We start from the raw sequence: 21,125 nt of genomic DNA, 5'->3' as shown, positions 1-21,125 counted from the left end.
GATTTTGCATGTAGAGATCCCAAGTTTGAATCCTGGGAGAGACTTCCAGGTTTGTTTGTTTTTTATATTTTTTTCCACATTTAACCCATAATAAAAGTATACTGTATATCCTTATTATATTGAGAATAATGTTTTTAGAAATGTCTGAGCCCCACAGCACATTTTTGAAGGGCCCCCTTCCCCCAAGCAGTTTCTTCTCAACCCCATCCTTCCGTGCATCCCCCACTCCTGCATATAGTCAAGATCGCTCTCTTAGACCAGACTAGGCAGCAGCTCTATCCATTTCCTACAGCGCCACTGTATATAAAGTAATTTTATAATACTGTTGAGGGGGTCCTGACAATAAAATCTTGTAGTCCTCATCCTGGGTGGGCACCTTCTGAGTATGGGCCCCAAAGCAGCTGCTTCCCCTGCTTCCTCTATAGCTACACCCCTCTATGGCTGGTTTGTTTATAATCATATATTGTGCCTGTTTTAGATTTCTGAGCACAAAAAAATATTCTCAGTATAGACCTTTTATTGTTATTATATGATTATATATTATTCATTATAGTATATCCTTTTATGATGGGTTATGGGAGAGAGAAAAATAAGTTTATGTAAGTTTCTCCCAGGAATTAAACCTAGGATGTCTACATGCCAAACCATGCCCTTACCACAAAGCTATAGCATTATCACATAGAGATGTATGTTTTTTTTCTATGCTTATAACAATAATAACAATATAAGCTTACACATATTCTTGGGGTCTTTATAATCATATATTCTGCCTCTGAATAAAGCAGTAATATGTATATTAGCAGATCTCAGTGTGGTGAAGCTATAGTACATAGTGTATATGATATGGAGATGCTAGAACACAGCTCTGCCCTCAGTATGTCTAGCCCTGTCAATCAAGGGGAGGGAGTAGTGTGTAGAGCACATGGGGTATTACAGAGCAGTGCTCAAAGGATTCAGCCCCACCTCCTGGTGTTCAAACTTCTCATTTGCATATGAATAAAAAACATAGATTTCTCTGCAGCTGTTTAACATACAGACAAAAGAAAGGTATTGTTTTAAATCAGCATGATGAGCCCTACCAGGCAGTGTGTTTGATTTAATAGGGCTGATCCTGGTGACAGAGCTGCTTTGAAACTGTGGAGACCATGCCTGCTCAACCATAAACCTCACCCATTTATCATGGCTGTTTTCAAAACTTTCAAATGCCGAGAAAAAGTTGCAAAACTTTTCCGCATATATGCTGTGTGCCATGCCACTTTTTTAAGTGAAAAATCAGGGAATGGCGATTCCCCTGTTCTTGAGCATTACACTGTCATTATGGTTAGAGTTAATAAGCATGATATTTTCTTACTTTGAAAGTGTTGTTAATGATTTTGCTATGGATGGTCTTTCCTCAGGATAGACCATCGATATGCTATCGGTGGGAGTTCCCCTCCATTCAGGGTAGCTCTGGTGCCAGAACTCCACCGCTCCATCCATAGCGTAGAGCTGATTTCTGCATCGCTGTTCCCATTCACTTCAATGGGAGCAGCACTACAGTAACCAGCTCTGTCCACTAAACAATGGATGGAGCTGTGCTGTTCCAGTGCTGACTGAACTAACAGCTAATCGGTGGAGGTGTGGGGTTTGCACCCCTCGCTGATCAGATATTGATGGCTTATCTTGATGATCAATGCCATCAATAGTAAAATCCTGGACAACTCCTTTAATAACTGCAACTGCTTCCTCGGCACCCCTGTAGCTCCTGTCCTGGTAATGTCTCCGGGGTTAGTTGTTGTGTCTGCTTAAGTTATAAATGGTTTGTCACTGACACGTTATCCGGTTTCAGGATTTACATCTGCACAATTTCTTTGAGTACTGCCAGAAAATCTTGTCCAGCTCTAAAGATGTTCCCGGGGAGCTTGTGAAATATTTAAAGGTACAAATAGTTTTTTGAATGCTCTTCCATCAGCTTTTCCCAGAGTAATTCTGATCTGCTTCCTGCCACAGAGTGTTTACAGCCACTGTCACAGCATAAATGTATAAAGGAAGGGGAGCGAGCGACACAGTACAGTGATACTTCCATTCATTGGTTACACCCTGAGCGTGTTCTTTGTACAATAGGCTTTACAATGCACTACAACTGTTTCCTAATTGCAAACCCCTTAGGCCCCTTTCACACGGGCGAGATTTCCGCGGCGGGTGCAATGCGTGAGGTGAACGCATTGCCCCCGCACTGAATTCGGACCCATTTATTTCTATGGGGCTGTGCACATGGTGATGGATCATGTGACGGACCATGTGATGAGCGTAGTGACATCATCAAAGGTCCTATTCTTCACAAAAGAAGACAGAAGAGATGCCGGCTGCGCGAACAAGTGGATTATGGTGAGTTAAATTATTATTATATTTTTTTTTAACCCCTCCAGCCCTATTGTACTATGCATTCTGTATTCAAAATGCTATTATTTTCCCTTATAACCATGTTATAAGGGGAAATAATACAATCTACACTACAACTAACCCAAACCTGAACTTCTGTGAAGAAGTTCGGGTCTGGGTACCACAGTCAGTTTTTTATCACGCGCGTGCAAAACACATTGCACCCGCGCGATAAAAACTGAACATCGGAACGCAATCGCAGTCAAAACTGACTGCAATTGCGCTCCTACTCGCGCGGGTTTGCCGCAATGCACCGGGACGCATCCGGACCTAATCCGGACATGCTCATCTGCAAGGGGCCTTAACAGGTGCATAAAAAATGGGGAGGACTGACAGGGATTTATTAATATAGTTTATTTATACATAGTCACTAGTTCACATAAGAAAGTGAATAACTTAAAGGGAACCTGTCACCGGGATTTTGGGTATAGAGCTGAGGACATGGGCTGCTAGATGGCCGCTAGCACATCCACAATACCCAGTCCCCATAGCTCTGTGTGCTTTTGTTGTGTACATATTATTTTTTTTTATAGATATGTAAATTAGGCTACTTATGTTTCTAGAGCCCAGCCACCTCCACTGTGAAGGAGCCCAGCACCGCCCCGCATCCTCCGAATCTCCTTCTTGCTCCCTGACGTCACAAAGTTCGAGCGCCGTGATCTCGCGATGCGCGAGCTAGCGCATGCGCAGTGTCGGCATAGTGTTCCTTCCCTGTGATGGCATCAGCCTCAGGAAACGAACTGCGCATGCGCTAGCTCGCGCATCGCAAGATTACGGCACTCTAGCTTTGTGGCGTCAGGGAGCAAGGAGGAGATTCGGAGGATGCGGGGCGGTGCTGGGCTCCTTCACAGTGGGCGGTGCTGGGCTCCTTCACAGTGGGCGGTGCTGGGCTCCTTCACAGTGAGCGTGGCTGGGCTCCTTCACAGTGTGCGTGGCTGGGCTCCTTCACAGTGGGCGTGGCTGGGCTCCTTCACAGTGGGCGGTGCTGGGCTCCTTCACAGTGAGCGTGGCTGGGCTCCTTCACAGTGGGCGTGGCTGGGCTCCTTCACAGTGGGCGTGGCTGGGCTCCTTCACAGTGGGCGTGGCTGGGCTCCTTCACAGTGAGCGTGGCTGGGCTCCTTCACAGTGGGCGTGGCTGGGCTCCTTCACAGTGGGCGTGGCTGGGCTCCTTCACAGTGGGCGGTGCTGGGCTCCTTCACAGTGGGCGGTGCTGGGCTCCTTCACAGTGGGCAGTGCTGGGCTCCTTCACAGTGGGCGGTGCTGGGCTCCTTCACAGTGAGCGTGGCTGGGCTCCTTCACAGTGAGCGGTGCTGGGCTCCTTCACAGTGTGCGTGGCTGGGCTCCTTCACAGTGAGCGGTGCTGGGCTCCTTCACAGTGAGCGGTGCTGGGCTCCTTCACAGTGGGCGGTGCTGGGCTCCTTCACAGTGTGCGTGGCTGGGCTCCTTCACAGTGTGCGTGGCTGGGCTCCTTCACAGTGTGCGTGGCTGGGCTCCTTCACAGTGAGCGGTGCTGGGCTCCTTCACAGTGTGCGTGGCTGGGCTCCTTCACAGTGGGCGGTGCTGGGCTCCTTCACAGTGAGCGTGGCTGGGCTCCTTCACAGTGTGCGTGGCTGGGCTCCTTCACAGTGGGCGTGGCTGGGCTCCTTCACAGTGGGCGGTGCTGGGCTCCTTCACAGTGAGCGTGGCTGGGCTCCTTCACAGTGGGCGGTGCTGGGCTCTGGAAATGTTAGTAACAGCTCCTTGGGCTTCTTACTTGCCTAATTTACATATATTTAAAATCGTTTTTTGACACAATAAAAGCACACAGAGCTATGGGGACTGGGTATTGCGGATGTACTAGCGGCGATCTAGCAACCCATGTCCTCAGCTCTATACACAAAATCCAGGTAACAGGTTCCCTTTAAGCAGGTCATACACTCTGTGCAAATGAACCTGCAAATTTTGGTGGATCCAGCTGACCATCTAAGGGTGGTATTACACCACCTCATCTTTGGGCAGTGCAAGCGGCAATGGCTGATCGACTGCTCGATTATACAGACCAATTATCGGGAGCAGGGATTATCCTCGATAATTGGCCCGAAATTGTGCTGTATGATAGGGCCTTAACATGTATGGGGGCCTCCCAAACCCTCTCACGACAGCAGATGTTGAGAGTGATTATTCTTCAGGAGATAATTTTACTATGGCTTCACATGATACTTCTGGCAGGTGGAGCCTGCCATCTAGTGGAAAGTTGTATGTATTACAACATTGATCTTTCTTTTTACTTCCCTGCAGTGTTTGCATGCCATGGAGGTCCACGTGATGGTACAGTTCTTACCTGTAACTCTAATGCAACTCTTTCAAGTTTTGACCTTACTTTCCAATGAAGATGAAGTAGCTTTAAATTGTACTTTGTAAGTCTGTATTCCATATGGCTATAATAGATATGCTCTAAGTTAGGTATATATTTTGTCAGAATATGTTTATATTCACACAAGTAGTTCACTCTTTTTCTGCAGTATGGGTTAAGGCAGCCTATTAGTATGTGTGTATATATATATAAAATGATAAATGATGAGAGGCTACTGTACCACACCCCTTACTTTCAGTAGGCTTAGAGCACGCAAAACTGTGTTAAAATAATGGAAAACCCAGGTTATTTCCACATTTCATATATTTGGTTAATTTCCCATACCTATGACGGGAGCTGTCACTGAGAAAATGAAATAGACAAAAAAAAACAGTTCACACTAAAACATCAAAAGTGAAAATTTTAAGGTTTCTGGGGCTGATGAGTTTACATTTGAAGTCTTTGGAAATAACAGAAAGCAGAATGTATGCAGATGAAACACTGACTCTTTGAACCTTGACTTCAACCATCTGTCAAGTACCGTATATGGAGGCTCCGTGCATGTTTGGAGGATAACCTCTGGAGTACAAGGTCACCTAAGACCTTAACATCACGGAATGTGCTAGGTAGGGCTAGGAAGTTCTCCGTTTTGGCTACTTTGGAGCTATAGGACTAGAGTATTCCCAATAGATACCTCCAGAGTGTCTATAGGCCCTCGTACGCAAAGTGTATGCTAAAAGGGTATACAAAAACGTAGTCTACTATGCTTTCCTGGGCAGAAGAAAATTAAGCGTTATTTCTACAATGGGAGTCAATGGCCAATGTATACCCCTGTATGCCTGTATGGTGGCATACAACAGAGGCTTCCATCAGTGTTATAAATAGGCAAGTATCCCTTATATATAGCTCCAAAGTATCCAAAACAGAAGATTAGAAATGAGCTGAACATTATGGGTTGAGATGCAATGTGAATGGAACATATCCAAATTTTGACAAAACCTGAAAATTCAGCTCATTTCACCTGCAGGATCCTTACCAATTTGGAAATCCATGGGTTTAGCATTGGCCACTTTTATGAATCCATTGCAGTAAAAGAGTATAATTATACATTGCTGCACAGCACTGTCTATATATTTCCCAGGTAGAAATGAAAGGGGTCTTTCATCCTAAGGTCCTTCAATGCTCATAATGTATAAAAAAAATAGGCAGTTTCCCTAATTCTAATTAATTTAATTAATGCTTTTATTCAAGGGTGCTGCTTCATGTCGTGTCCAAGTACCATGAAGAGGGTTTAGATCATTATCTTCGGTCTTTTATAAAGGTGAGATGAAGATACATTAGATGTCACTATCCACTCATGTTTTGTATTTTAAAGGGATTCTGTCACCTCTTTTTACCCTATAGAGATGCGGACATGCACGGCTAGATCGCCGCTAGCATGACTGCAATATACCTGCCCTATAGCGCTGTGTGCTTTTATTGAGTGTAAAAAATGATTTTATATATATGTAAATCAGCCTGGTAAGGAGCCCAGGGGCTGTACTAACTGTTCTGGAGCCTAGCCACGCTCCCCTGTGAAGGAGCCCACACCGCCTGTATCCAGGAATCCCCTCCTTGCTCACGAAGTCAGATCGCCGTAATCTTGCGCATGCGCAGTGCCGGCATAGTGTTCCTTCCCTGTGCTGGCATCAGCCTCAGGGAAGGAACTGCGCATCGCGAGATTATGGCGATCTGACTTCGTGAGCAAGGAGGAGATTCCTGGATACAGGCGGTGTGGGCTCCTTCACAGGAAGCCGTGGCTGGGCTCCAGAACGGTTAGTGCAGCCCCTTGGGCTTCCTTACCAGGCTGATTTACATATATCTAAAATAATTTTTCCCCCTAAAATAAAACCACTCAGAGATATGGTACAGGTATACTGCGGACATGCTAGTGGCGATCTAGCCGTGCATGTCCGCATCTCTATAGGGTAAAAAGAGGTGACAGAATCCCTTTAAATTGGCAATAAACTTCATGTGAATCCTTCGCTACCATAAGAACGTGCTGACACCTGACAGTCATCTCTAGACAAGGCTGGATTCACACCATGTTTGGACCTCTGCTGAGATTGGGGGTGTATGTTTGAATACCTCAACATGGTTTCATCTTTGGATGATCTTTATCAGCACAGTCATCTCATTATCATTGGAGGCTGGGAGTTTTTAAGATGCTGTTCCAGGCCAGCTTTTTACCTATGCACAGGACATCTCCACCAGTTACAAGTCCCTTGTTTGAATGAGAGTGATGGTCACATATCTGTCCTCATTGGGGGCTCACAATCTAAATTTAAAGTTCTGGTCAAATGTTAGGTATGAAAAACCTGGAAAATAAACAGACAAAACAGATGAGACAGACCAATGTCATACTAGGGGAAGAGGGAAGGTGGTTTCCAAAGAGGGGGGGGGGGCTTCCATACTCTGGTATGGGGGTCAGTGATGGCCAGTTTGCCCCCGAGGAACACATGCGGGCTGCCATCTTAAATCACAAGTCCGGCGATGTACAGGTAAGCCCTTACCTGTGCCTGCGCCGCGAGCCGGTCTGAAACAAATGCGGTCACCGGGAGCAGGCAGTTCCAAGAACAGCCCCTGGGGGCCTTCATCAGGCTGTTCTTGGAACTGCCTGCTCCCGGTGACCGCATTTGTTTCAGACCGGCTCACAGCGCAGGCACAGGTAAGGACTTACCTGTGCATCGCCGGACTTGTCATTTAAGATGGCAGCCCGCATGTGTTCGCAGGCGAACACGGTGAACTGGCAATCACTGATGGGGATCACTGACTTGAAGAGTTGATAGAAAATTTAGACTAAAACCTTCAGGATCACAGGTGCATATCCATGAGGCAAACATAATTACAAAAACAAAATGGCTGCACACCATTATATATACAAACAATAGAGCTAAGAAATGGGGGTCATTCTAGATAAAAGTGGTACAATACCGACTATAAATGAATAATGGAAGCTCTTAGCGCACATACGTGTCGGGCCCATCTACCAGGCGTCAAGGTGGCTTCCCCAGATGGGTCCCTATCACTAAATATACTGCCTCACTTTGGACTTACCTAAGCCTACAATATTCAGGGCAGTGTAGGAACCAGCTACAAACATATTCTGTCCCTGGTAGATGGGCCCGACACGTATGTGCGCTAAGAGCTTCCATTACTCATTTATAGTCGGTATTGTACCACTTTTATCTAGAATGACCCCCATTTCCTAGCTCTATTGTTTGTATATATAATGGTGTGCAGCCATTTTGTTTTTGAAGAGTTGATAGACAGGCACTGGGTGTGATGTAGAGAAAAGCAAGCAGAAAAGCCCAGACTGGAAGCCACACGAGACCCGAGAAATAGGATCTTATATAAAGTGAAGGGTGCGATGTGAACGATCCATGAGAGAATAATCTGACCAATGAGTCCAAATCTCCAAAAACCGGTCATGACGATCAGTAGTAATAGAAGTTAGTTTCTCATTAAGGAATCCATGTAGAAATCCAGTCTGTTCTTGACCATGGAGAAATTCAGGGAAGTTTTTTTCCATGCTGCTGCTATAGTCTGCTTAGTGGCCAGGAAGAAAGAACTAATCAGTCCCTGCGGGTGTGGACGAATTCTCGGATCCGTTTATTAAGTAGTGCTTCCCAGGGGTCTTTCTTAATGTTATATCCGGTCACCGAGTAAATGAGATCCAAAGTCTGTTCACTCTGGGACAATCTTATCTAGTGAGTCCTTTAGCAGTCCGGAGCCTAAACGAGTATGGGGATTCTTTTCCTGGAGGAAATAGGGGCTTATTCAGTAGTGGTAGGTGTGGGGATATTAATCGGCTTAATATTTTACAGAATCCCAGAGTTTAAGGGTTTTAGGAGTTTCTAAAATAAACTGCACACATTATGTCCCTTCTGCATACTTAGCCTGTGTTCACCTCTGAGCAGCCTCATGTGTAATTAATGGAGCTAGGTAAGATTCAAAACTTTCCCTAAGGCCCCATTCACGCGACTGTATTTTTGGTCGGCATTCGATCCGCATTTTTCACAGATTGGATGCGGACCCTTTCATTTCAATGGTGCCGCAAAAATCGCGGACAGCAAAGCATGTGCTGTCTGCATCCGTCTGTCCATTCCGCAGTCCCGCAAAAAAAAAAAAAAGTCCTATTCTTGTCCATTTTGCGGACAAGAATAGGCATTGTTACAATGGGTCTGCGAAAAAAATGAATGCAACACGGACGTCATCCGTAATTTTCTGCAGATCCACGTTTTGCGGACCGCAAAATACATATGGTTGTGTGGATGTACCCTTGAAATGTATTTTATTAATTGCATTATAGCTCCTGTAAGACCATTAATGTTTATTTGGATTTTCCCTGATTTTTGTGCAGCTTCATTAACAATCAGTGTTTTGTGATATTCGCAGTATGTCTTCAAAACAGAGAAGCAGCGTTCTCCTCAGACTAAGACGCTCCACGAGATTTTGGCTGCTACGATGATAACAGTCCTGAAGCAGTCAGCTGATTTCCTGGCAATAAATAAGTTACTGAAGGTAATGGGACTGTGCTTGCCGGGTCATGTCAGTGGGAAGTGCGGGGTATGGCTGCCATTATTCTAAGGTAATAGGGCTGTGCTTCTTGGCCATGTCTGTGGCGTAGCTGCCATTATACCTCTGAGTGGGGGAGGTTTTGATAATTGGGTATTACTGTTGTGTTATAAAGTACTGTAGTTAGATATTTTTTTCAATGTGCTATTCTTTATAATTATGATCTTTGTTGGGTTTGTTGCATTTATGATCAAAAAGAGAAAAAGATTGATCCGGCACCGTGGTAAAAAGTATAAAACTTGGCTTTTATTGTTCCATTAAAAAGTGGCAAACATGTATTTCATACAGCAAAAAAGGACAAACACTCTTCTGACACCTTTCCGGCCCATAGCTAATTGCTATTGGCCAAACACTCGTTTATTCAACAGCTTCTTCTTCCGACTTCCCTATGTACATACACGCTCGGATCTACAGGAACTTCCCGTGCACATTAGATTGTTAGGCCCCTTTCAGACGAGCGAGTGTCTCGTTGCGGACTTGCAGCACAGCTCCCGTCCTGAACTTCCAGCACTGCTGGGGTCACATGTCATTATATTGATTTATGATGCTTTGTAACCCTTACAGTTCTGGAATGTATTGGATGACACTGACATAATGCTGTCAGTGTTATCCAGTACATTCCAGACCTCCAAGGGTTACAGAGCATCATAAATCAATATAATGCTATGTGACCCCGGCAGAGCTGGAAATTCAGGCCGGTTGTCTCACTGCGAGTCTGCAACGAGACACTCGCTCGTTTGAAAGGGGCCTTGGTCGGTCACTTTGAAAAATAGCAGGTTCAGCCGACAATACATTAATGTGTATGGGGACCATAAAGAGGTTTCCACAGCCAGATGGGAATAAGCTCCAGCCCCAGGTGGCCAAGCTTACAGAAGAAGCTGAGCAAGCAGGTGCTCCACTGTTTCCATTAGTGGATGGCAGCTGAGAAAAGAGTGCAGCAGAACAAGTTGTGATGGCTTGACAACTTCATGAGTTATGGAAGCAGTGTAACTTGTTCTGCTAGGCTGTTTGCATACCTCCCGTTAACTACTAAGGGAGTTCACACGGGTGTTGCAGGTGACGTGCGGGAAAAGATGCGGGTGCGTTGCGGGAAGATGTGAGATATTTCCCCGCGAGTGCAAAGCGTTTTTTTGCATGCGCGTGAGTAAATTCGGCATGTTTCGTACCCAGACCCGAACCCGGACTTCTTCACAGAACAGAATGCTTAGTAAAATAGGGATGGAATGGTTAAAAAAAGAAAGAAAAATAATTAAACTCACCTCATCCACTTGTTCGCACAGCCCGGCTTCTCCTATGTCTTCTTCTTTGATGACCTGGGAGAAAAAGGACCTTTGGTGACGTCACTGCGCTCATCACATGGTCCATCACATGATCCATCAGCATTCGGTGCAATGCATTCACCTCACGCATTGCACCTGCGCGGAAAACTCGCCCGTGATAAAGGAGCCTTACGGAAATAGCAAGGCTGTCCACCTGTAGCCAGAGCTTAGTCCCAGGTCACTGTGGAAATGACGAGATTGGCAACCCCCTCAAAACTGTCACTCATTTAGAATTGGCCACTTCAAAGGGGTTTCCTGTTTTTCAAAAAAAAATTCAAAAGAGGGAAAGTTGTGTGAAATAATACAAAATGTTGTACTTACTTGTTAGCTGCTCCGGTGTTCCTTGCCAGTCTCTGGTTATAGGGGTGAGAGATGACTTGGTTTCTTGCTTGGTGTCACGATCCCTACTCAATAGGTCACGTCACTGGGGTGAATTATACTGGTGAGCTCATCAAGTTACCACAGAAATTCCCACCCACCTATTCTAGAGGACGGAATTATGCTAACTTACTCCCCTAGATTCTAACACCCCAATATTTTCTATCACAATAGCTGCCACCACCTATACTATAAGGCAATAGGGGCCTATACTCGGATATTCTCTCAACCCAAATTTGACACAGTAACACAGGTTATCTATATGGGACCTAAAATCCTGTGAAACACCACTGATAACGTTATTCCCTCCAAAAGAGCAAGTTCTATAAGACCACATAGAAGGGACTTATCAATTTTTACATTTAATACACAATAGTGCAGTGCAATACAAAAAGAAAGTGTCAGATAAAAGATAAACATATACATACAATAACAATGCAGTAAAACAGATAAAATAATAGAGATAAAATACAGAATATTGGTTTACTGAGATGCAGCATTTATATTCCGGCTGTGGGGACAGCTGAAGATATGGGCAGTCAGTCCAAACGATGTGGATCCCCAAAATGGCTGACAATTACCTGTTCCCAAACACCCATTTTTATCCCCCCTCAGCCGAGGGGTGGGCTGTGATGGAACCTCCCTCCTTTCGGTCCGGCCTTCTGGGATGTCTGATATTATTCAGGTTTCTGCCCCACCTTCCCAGAAGACTGACTGAGGTGGCAATATGAATCACAGCGATTCCTCGCTGTATGACAGGGACTGTGGGTACAGGTATGATCCCATAATCTGAGCCGCTTTGTCCTGGTCATACAGACACCAAATGTGATTGAGTTATGATCTCCAGACGGCCAGATCCTGAATACAGAGAAATGCCTCCTGCCCAGTATGGCGCGCATAGACTCTGCCCGAAGCCCATGTCAGGCTGAACACTGTTATTAGGGTTCTGAGGCTGTGGGTGCCATGAGGTCAGAGTTATGGCTTCTGATATTATTTCATTCATCTACTGAATGGGTTAGACCACCCACTGGTCTAGCAGACAACATGTCTAGGGTGGCTGTGCATTTTAAGTATCCCCCTCCCAGGTCTTCATTAGGATGCCCAAAGGGTTTGCAATTAGCAGGCCTGTGCTAAATGGGGGCTTCCTCTGAGAATGTGGAGTTTCTCACCTAGTCTTCAGACGGGCTGGCATCTAGAGGCACCATTTGCATTTGCTTAATACACTGCTCAAAAAAATAAAGGGAACACTTAAACAACACAATGTAACTCCAAGTCAATCACACTTCTGTGAAATCAAACTGTCCACTTAGGAAGCAACACTGAGTGACAATCAATTTCACATGCTGTTGTGCAAATGGGATAGACAACAGGTGGAAATTATAGGCAATTAGCAAGACACCCCCAATAAAGGAGTGGTTCTGCAGGTGGTGACGACAGACCACTTCTCAGTTCCTATGCTTCCTGGCTGATGATTTGGTCACTTTTGAATGCTGGCGGTGCTTTCACTCTAGTGGTAGCATGAGACGGAGTCTACAACCCACACATGTGGCTCAGGTAGTGCAGCTTATCCAGGATGGCACATCAATGCGAGCTGTGGCAAGAAGGTTTGCTGTGTCTGTCAGCGTAGTGTCCAGAGCATGGAGGCGCTACCAGGAGACAGGCCAGTACATCAGGAGACGTGGAGGAGGCCTTAGGAGGGCAACAACCCAGCAGCAGGACCGCTACCTCCGCCTTTGTGCAAGGAGGAACAGGAGGAGCACTGCCAGAGCCCTGCAAAATGAGCTCCAGCAGGCCACAAATGTGCATGTGTCTGCTCAAACGGTCAGAAACAGACTCCATGAGGGTGATATGAGGGCCCGACGTCCACAGGTGGGGGTTGTGCTTACAGCCCAACACCGTGCAGGACGTTTGGCATTTGCCAGAGAACACCAAGATTGGCAAATTCGCCACTGGCTCCCTGTGCTCTTCACAGATGAAAGCAGGTTCACACTGAGCACATGTGACAGACGTGACAGAGTCTTGAGATGCCGTGGAGAACGTTCTGCTGCCTGCAACATCCTCCAGCATGACCGGTTTGGCATTGGGTCAGTAATGGTGTGGGGTGGCATTTCTTTGGAGGGCCGCACAGCCCTCCATGTGCTCGCCAGAGGTAGCCTGACTGCCATTAGGTACCGAGATGAGATCCTCAGACCCCTTGTGAGACCATATGCTGGTGCGGTTGGCCCTGGGTTCCTCCTAATGCAAGACAATGCTAGACCTCATGTGGCTGGAGTGTGTCAGCAGTTCCTGCAAGACGAAGGCATTGATGCTATGGACTGGCCCGCCGTTCCCCAGACCTGAATCCAATTGAGCACATCTGGGACATCATGTCTCGCTCTATCCACCAAGGTCACGTTGCACCACAGACTGTCCAGGAGTTGGCAGATGCTTTAGTCCAGGTCTGGGAGGAGATCCCTCAGGAGACCGTCCGCCACCTCATCAGGAGCATGCACAGGCGTTGTAGGGAGGTCATACAGGCACGTGGAGGCCACGCACACTACTGAGCCTCATTTTGACTTGTTTTAAGGACATTACATCAAAGTTGGATCAGCCTGTAGTGTGTTTTTCCACTTTAATTTTGAGTGTGACTCCAAATCCAGACCTCCATGGGTTGAAAAATTTGATTTCCATTTTTTTATTTTTGTGTGATTTTGTTGTCAGCACATTCAACTATGTAAAGAACAAAGTATTTCTGAAGAATATTTAATTAATTCAGATCTAGGATGTGTTATTTTTGTGTTCCCTTTATTTTTTTGAGCAGTGTAGATCAATTAGCCACTGCTATACAATTAGCTATTGATAATGTAAGTTTAGGAGAATATGAGATCTATCTATCTGTCTATTCACCTCAGATTTCGTTACACTTGGATATATTAATCTGTAACCATCTATAGGGCTAAAGAGGTTGTCTCACCTCAGCAAATGACATTTATCATGTAGAGAAAGCTAATACAAGGCACTTACTGATGTATTGTGATTTTCCATCTTGCCTCCTTCGCTGGCTTGATTTTTTTTTCCATCGCATTATACACCAGGGGTTACAGCCACCGCTTCAGCACAGATACTAGGTGGTCAGAATGGGAGCTGCTGCGCATGCGTGCCTATGTGCACTCCCACGGTCCTGGCCACCAGAGAGGCTGGCACTTTTTCCCACCACCACTGCTGCTAGATAGTCATGACCCCTGTTAATGAGCAGTGTATAATGTGATGGATAAATTAATCCAGCCAGCAAAGGAGGCAGTATGGACAATCACAATACATCAGTAAGTGCCTTGTATTAACTGCATCTACATGATAAATGCCATTTGCTGAAGTGAGACAAACCCTTTGAGACCCCTTTGCACTGCCAGTGCTTTCTCAAACAGCTGTTCGTAGGGATCCGACTCCCGGGACCACCGTCGATCAGCTGTTTGAGAAGGCACTGGCACTCACAGTAGCCCTGCGGTCTTCTTCAGCTTTTCCTAGGCCGTGTGAGGTCACGTTCATCGGTCACGTGGCCTAGGCGTAGCTTAGCTCTATTCAAGTGAATGGGGCTGATTTGCAATACCAAGCACAGCCACTATACCATGTGCGGCGCTGTGCTTGGTGAGCTGAGAGAAGGTCGCAGCGCTACTGCAAGCTCCGGTGCCCTCTCAAACAGCAGAACAAGGAGACTACCGGATGTCAGAGAACCACCGATCAGATGCTGATGGAAAGTCTCAGAAACCCTTTTGACATACTGCAGTCATTTCCTGTGTATAAGGACACGCGATCGCTACTGCAGCCAGTCTTCCCCTACATATTCCTTCTTCCTGGGCAGCAGATCGCTGTTTACATAGGATGATCTACTGCTCCGAAACAATTATAGTGTCTGCGTCAACGATGACGTCACCTAATGAACGATTGTTTGCGCCTTCATCAGGTGCACAGACCAATAACTGTGAACGAGCGTTTATACGAATGTTCATTCCCAATAATCAGCCAGATGTCAAGGGCTCAAAATTGTCATTAGTGGAAAAATAGATTGGAGCACAGAGGCTTGTGGAATACCACAGTGGTCAGTATTGAAACGTGGATTATGGAGTAAAATTTCCATATTTGCAGATAAATCTGTGTAGGTTTTTTTTTTGCATTCCCTGGGTCAATACTGCAGGATAAATCATTGACGTAGATAGACTTTTGAACCTTATGTCTTTTTATCTCAATAAATAGCTAGATAAATATTCAATAAAATATCTCAGCTAGGATGAGAGGTAGGTGACCGCCTTGAAGGCCACTGCACCACAAGGAAGGAGGAAGCAGTTCTATTGAAAAAAAAATATAGATTTCATGGTATTGAGCCGTCTAAAGGTCCACAGATCCTCTCCCGGTGAGGGTCCAGACAAGTTTCAGATTGGTGTAAAGGGGATGGGCCACTCAAAATCCTAGCCTGCTGAGTCTGCCCCCACTTCCCCGGCAGCGAAGCCCCCTGTCAGTCATCATTCTGTGGAGAGGAGCGTTCACTGATGATCAGCAGTGAGTAAGGTTCACACATCATGGAGTTGACCTCGCCGCTGACTCATCTCACTGCCTTCAGATCTCATAATGATAGCCAAAGCAGCCTGTGCACCTCCATGCTTGAAATCTCATCACAGTCATTTCCATAGATAGATGAATCCAATAGATGATTTGACATTACCAGGTATGTAAATGTGAGGTGCACTTTCCCAACGGCAGAAACCACACAATAGACCTTTCTGTTTTTTTTTTTTTAAATCCCACATTAAACATTGGCCAAATGCACCTACGTCGATTAGATTGCTAGCCCAATATTGACTTAACATTCACGTTGCTTTTATTGTGTAAAAAAAACGATTTGATACATATGCAAATTATCATAAAAGAGTCATATCTTACTTGTGTGACCAGAGAAGAGTCATATTTTCAAGCTCTGACTCATCTCAGGTTAATTTGCATATGTATTAAATCGGTTTTTATACACAATACAAGCACACAGAGCTATGGGGACTGGGTATTGCGGATGTGCTAGCGGCCATCTAGCAACCCATGTCCTCAGCTCTATACACAAAATCCAGGTGACAGGTTCCCTTTAACCACTTTAGAATACCAAACAGTCATCGGGGAACGTTGGCGCAAAACCACACAGTTGTTGTAAAGTTAGTTGTAAATGAGACAATCCAAATGATACACATAGACTAGTATGTATGTACCGGGGTCAGTTCTGTGATCACTTTGTAAAAGTAGATGCATAAGGCTATACAAGATTACAAGGTGATTCATGCTGGTGCACGATTGCTTTTTTCCAGTACTCCTGGTTTTTCTTTGAAGCATTGGCAAAGGCTATGGCATTGTACCTAATAGAAGAGAACAAAATCAAGGTAAGCTATGCTGTCAAGAAAGCCTATATGAGCTTTTTCACATACTGTATATATAATTTTAAGCCTTAAAAGGGTTGTCTCATTTCGCCATTACTAAGGCAAGATGAGACTAAGCCCTGACCACCACGGCGAGCGGGTCGGCGTCGTTTCAGTAGCTCCCATTGCTTTGACGGGAGCTGCGGAAACAGCATAGCACAGCAAACTATGCCATTTCCGAGTTAGAATAAAAGCTAGCTGTGCTATCCTTTTTCTGTAGCTCTATGGACTTCATGGTGTGTCGTGTGTGTCAGCCTGCTCACTGTTTCCCTGCCACCTTGAGGTCAGGGCTAGGGATGAGCGAATTTCATATTTTGAACTTGTTTGAATTCGTGTTCGGCTTGTGGTATAAGCTGAATAGTTTTTTTTTGTATTCCGTTACCACGGACCAAACACGCAAATTCCGTGACGGAATGCCTTTAGAGGCATTCCGTTATTTATTCTGTCATAATAGAAGTCTATGGGCTGCATAACAGATCCGTCCGGTTTCCGTTATGCAAGCCATAGACTTTTATTATGACGGAATGCCTCTAAAGGCATTCCGTTATGTATTCCGTCACAGAATTGCGTTATGGTCCGTGGTAACAGAATCCATAACACAATTCAGCTTATACCACGACACGAACTCGAAGTTCAAAATATGAAATTCGCTCATCCCTAGTCAGGGCTCAGTCTCATCTCTCCTTTGTAACAGCAAGATGAGACAACACCTTTAAAGTTACTCTTCATTCTTGAACATAATTTTCTTTTATTTTTGTCCACGGTTCTGAGTTGATTTATTTTTCGAGTTCTGTTGTCCTGTTACAAAGCTGCAAATACCATGCATAGGCATAAATGATGGAATTTCATCTGCTTTTGGAGCTCACTGTATACTTTCTTTGTTTATTATGTATAGACAATAAACAGCTCGTAAAAGGGTTATCCAAGTTCTCAAACAGCCCCCCATGTGCCGGGCCCCTCACAGGTAATATTCTTACCTCGCTCCCCGTGCCGCTCCTGGTCCCCTCACCACCGCTGATGCTTCTCCCTGTACACGGATGAAAACAACTAGTGCTGAGGGGGGAGGGGTAGGGGGGGTGGGGGTCAGCCAATGGACTGGGAGGAGCCTCCCTATCGTCGCGGGGAGCGGGGTAAGTGTATTACCTGTGAGGGGCCCGGCACATGGGGAGGGGGGCTATTTGAGAACTTGGATAACCCCTTTAAGCATCCCTAATGGTGGCAACAGGCATTAGTAACTCGTGTTTTAACCTCTTCCCGACAGCCCCATGTAAATTTATGTTGGTGGTCGGGCATTTAAAAGGTTTAAAAAAATAAAACAATGTATAAATATTCAAATCACCCTCCTTTCCTCAAAATGTAAATAAAAATATGCAAACAATAAAAAAAATACACATCATGGGCAAACATACGGCAAACAGAAACAAGGTAAAAGAAAAAAAAAAGTCGAAATGTTTGATTCGTGCCCAACAGTGCCCTCAGTATATACAATGCTCCCAGTATAAATAATGCCCACCATATTGCCCCCAGTATCTATAATGACCCCCTGTAGTGCCCACAGTGTCTATATGCCCCTCCATAGAGCCCCCTATATATAAAATTTCCCCGTTGCACCCTGTATAAAAAATGTCCACAGACACCACATTCCCCCACCCCACCCTTGATAGTGCCAGAAAAATAAAAATAACATAAAACACTCACCATGCCACAGGCAGTCCTCAGAACACTTGCTCTGCACTGGAGGCAGCAGGACCTGTCGTTCCCAGCACTGACGTCACAGCCCTTTATTTGCACAGTGCACCCGTTTGTAACAGCTGTTAGATGGGTGCACTCATTCATTTGCTATAAAAAAAAATAACGGCCACGTGCAGGGGCTTAGCTAAAGGCTCCTGGGCCCTGATGTAAGAGCTCAGCTTGGGCCCCTCTTCCCTCAGTGCTTTGTGACAAGGGGCCTTCGTGCTGCCTGTGCCAAAAATTTAAATGGCACCCCTTCCCCATGCCAAATTCTTGACCTAACCACTTCCCTGAGCTAGAGGACTAACTTGAACACTCTGGGCCCCAGTGCAAAATCTATAACAGAGCCCTGCCAGCAAGCACTTTCTATAATACCGGTGTCTTCTTATGTGGCATAAGGGTCTTTGGGCCCCTCAGGCTCCTGGTAGCGACTGCTACCTCTGCACCCCTTATAGCTACGTCCCTACCTGAACCACATCTTTGGCCATGTGAGTTTGTTGTTGATGTAATCCCCTTTGTTTTACCCAGATGCGTAGCTAAAGGCTCATGGGCCCTGGTGCAAGAGTTCAGCTTGAGCCCCCTTTCCCTTAGTGCTTTGTGGCCAGGGGCCGGGAATCACATAGCCTTTATGCTGCCTGATGCAAAAAATTGAAACGGCACCTCCCCCTTCCTATGCCATATTCTTGACCTTGCACTTTCTATAATACCAGTGTCTTCTTATGTGGTAAAAGGGTTCTTTGGGCCCCTCAGGCTTCAGGGCCTGGTGGCGACTGCTTCCTCTGCACCCCCTATAGCTACACACCTGGCCATGTGAATAGCACCATAGACTTTAATTGGTTATGAAAATGGCAGTGTGACGGCCATTACATAAAATGGCGATGCCCTTTGCATCTGCTTTCCACTCTGGCTAGTTAATGTTGGTCCCAAATGAATATCTCCGCTCTATTAGGTATCTCAGTATCTCAGTCCTAGTAAAGTGCTTTGGAAATGGGTTTTCAAAACCAGACAACCCCTTTAAATTTTGGTTTATAATTATAAATCTTAAAGCAAAACAGACATGGAAGAAGGCACAACATCTTATTTGTAACATTTTACCGTAGTTTTCCTTCACTATGTGAACAAGATAATTTCTCACAGCTGATGATATCGCCTGTTTTAAAGGGTTTTTGTGAGTGTACAATATTGATTATCCTCAGAATGGGTCATTGATATCTTATCACCGATCAGCTCTTGAAGAGCACAGGAGCGCCGTGGCCTCGTCACAGATTACCTACTCTGTACATCGTGTAGCGTCTGTGCTCGCTGTTCACTTGAATGGGACTGAGCTGCACTTAGGCCTTGTGACTGATGAACTTGGCGTCACTGGCCTAGGAAATAGAGCTCCACGGCCCCTCCATGGCTGATCTGTGGGGGGCGTTGCGATATTGATGGCCTTTTCTGAGGACAGGTCATCAATAGTGTACTCCTGGAAAACCCCTTTAAGTGTTTCTGTTTTTAATTTCCAATAGGTACCTCGACCTCAGAGGTTTCCAGATTCTTATCAAAATATCCTTCATTCTTTGCTGCTGTCAATTATTCCTCATGTCACCATAAGATATGGTGAGATTCCAGAGGAGTCAAGAAATGTCAACATGAGCTTGGCCAACTTCATCAAGGTAAAATCGTCTCTATGCCTTATTGCTGTAATTGGATAGGACTAGATTTTGATATTTTTCATAGATTACTAATCTAATTTAGAGGAAACTAGTGTGCTGCTCCTCGTCACCTCTGTGTGCATCAAGCAACCAATGAGAGGAGGAGCATGCACATCTATTTGTACCACCCTAATCAAGGTCGCCTTTGAGATTAGGTCTGCTCTCCTGAATGTAGATGCCCAACGACCACCTTGGCGCTGGTAGACGGGCACAGATGTGTTTTGATCAAAATATATTGGCTACGAATCTCAGATTTTATTATATCAGAATCAGGGCTTAGGGCCCTTTCACACTTGCGTTGTCCGGATCCGGCGTGTACTCCATTTGCCGGAGCTGCCCGCCGGATCCGGAAAAACGCAAGTGAACTGAAAGCATTTGAAGACGGATCCGTCTTCAAAATGCGTTCAGTGTTACTATGGCACCCAGGACGCTATTAAAGTCCTGGCTGCCATAGTAGTAGTGGGGAGCGGGGGAGCAGTATACTTACAGTCCGTGCGGCTCCCCGGGCGCTGCAGAATGACGTCAGAGCGCCCTATGCCCATGGATGACGTGATCCATGCGACACATCATCCATGCACGTGGGGCACCCTGACGTCACTCTGGAGCGCCCGCGGAGCCGCACGGACGGTAAGTACACTGCTCCCCTGCTCCCCACTACACTTTACCATGGCTGCCAGGACTTTAGCGTCCCGTAGCCATGGTAACCACTCTGAAAAAGCTAAACGTCGGATCCGGCAATGCGCCGAAACGACGTTTAGCTTAAGGCCGGATCCTGATCAATGCCTTTTTAATGGGCATTAATTCCGGATCCGGCATTGCGGCAAGTGTTCCGGATTTTTGGCCGGAGCAAAAAGCGCAGCATGCTGCGGTATTTTCTCCAGCCAAAAAACGTTCCGGTCCGGAACTGAAGACATCCTGATGCATCCTGAATGGATTTCTCTCCATTCAGAATGCATGGGGATAATCCTGATCAGGATTCTTCCGGCATAGAGCCCCGACGACGGAACTCTATGCCGGAAGAGAACAACGCAAGTGTAAAAGGGCCCTTAGTCCATATATTATGTTTGCATCTATTGTTTTAGTACATTATTTTCGGTGAGTTTAACTACACGGATAGCAAGAACAGCAGCAACTATAGCCCCCTTTTATACGGGCCATCACAGCAGGGACTGCTCATTCCTGATAATTGCCTGCTCTTCAG

At 45.7% G+C, this 21,125-nt stretch overlaps 1 protein-coding gene across 3 annotated transcripts in view; it reads left to right on the top strand.

Moving 5' to 3' along the window:
- Positions 1-21,125, top strand: part of DOCK11 (dedicator of cytokinesis 11) — a 291,743-nt gene that overhangs the window by 100,873 nt on the left and 169,745 nt on the right. For all 3 annotated transcript variants that reach the window (XR_005774010.1, XM_040406100.1, XM_040406099.1), the window contains exons 23-28: positions 1,829-1,918; positions 4,699-4,817; positions 6,005-6,074; positions 9,191-9,316; positions 16,392-16,463; positions 19,739-19,885. Coding sequence is in view for 2 of the 3 variants with exons in the window: in XM_040406100.1 (XP_040262034.1) it covers positions 1,829-1,918; positions 4,699-4,817; positions 6,005-6,074; positions 9,191-9,316; positions 16,392-16,463; positions 19,739-19,885 (624 nt within the window). In the remaining variant the exon portion in view is untranslated. The remainder of the gene's footprint in view (positions 1-1,828; positions 1,919-4,698; positions 4,818-6,004; positions 6,075-9,190; positions 9,317-16,391; positions 16,464-19,738; positions 19,886-21,125) is intronic.

The sequence above is a fragment of the Bufo bufo genome, chromosome 8, assembly GCF_905171765.1.
Source record: "Bufo bufo chromosome 8, aBufBuf1.1, whole genome shotgun sequence".
In the NCBI taxonomy this organism is placed as follows: Eukaryota; Metazoa; Chordata; class Amphibia; order Anura; family Bufonidae; genus Bufo; species Bufo bufo.
Note: the sequence above shows the minus strand (reverse complement) of the source record. Positions and strands in the feature narration are given on the sequence as shown.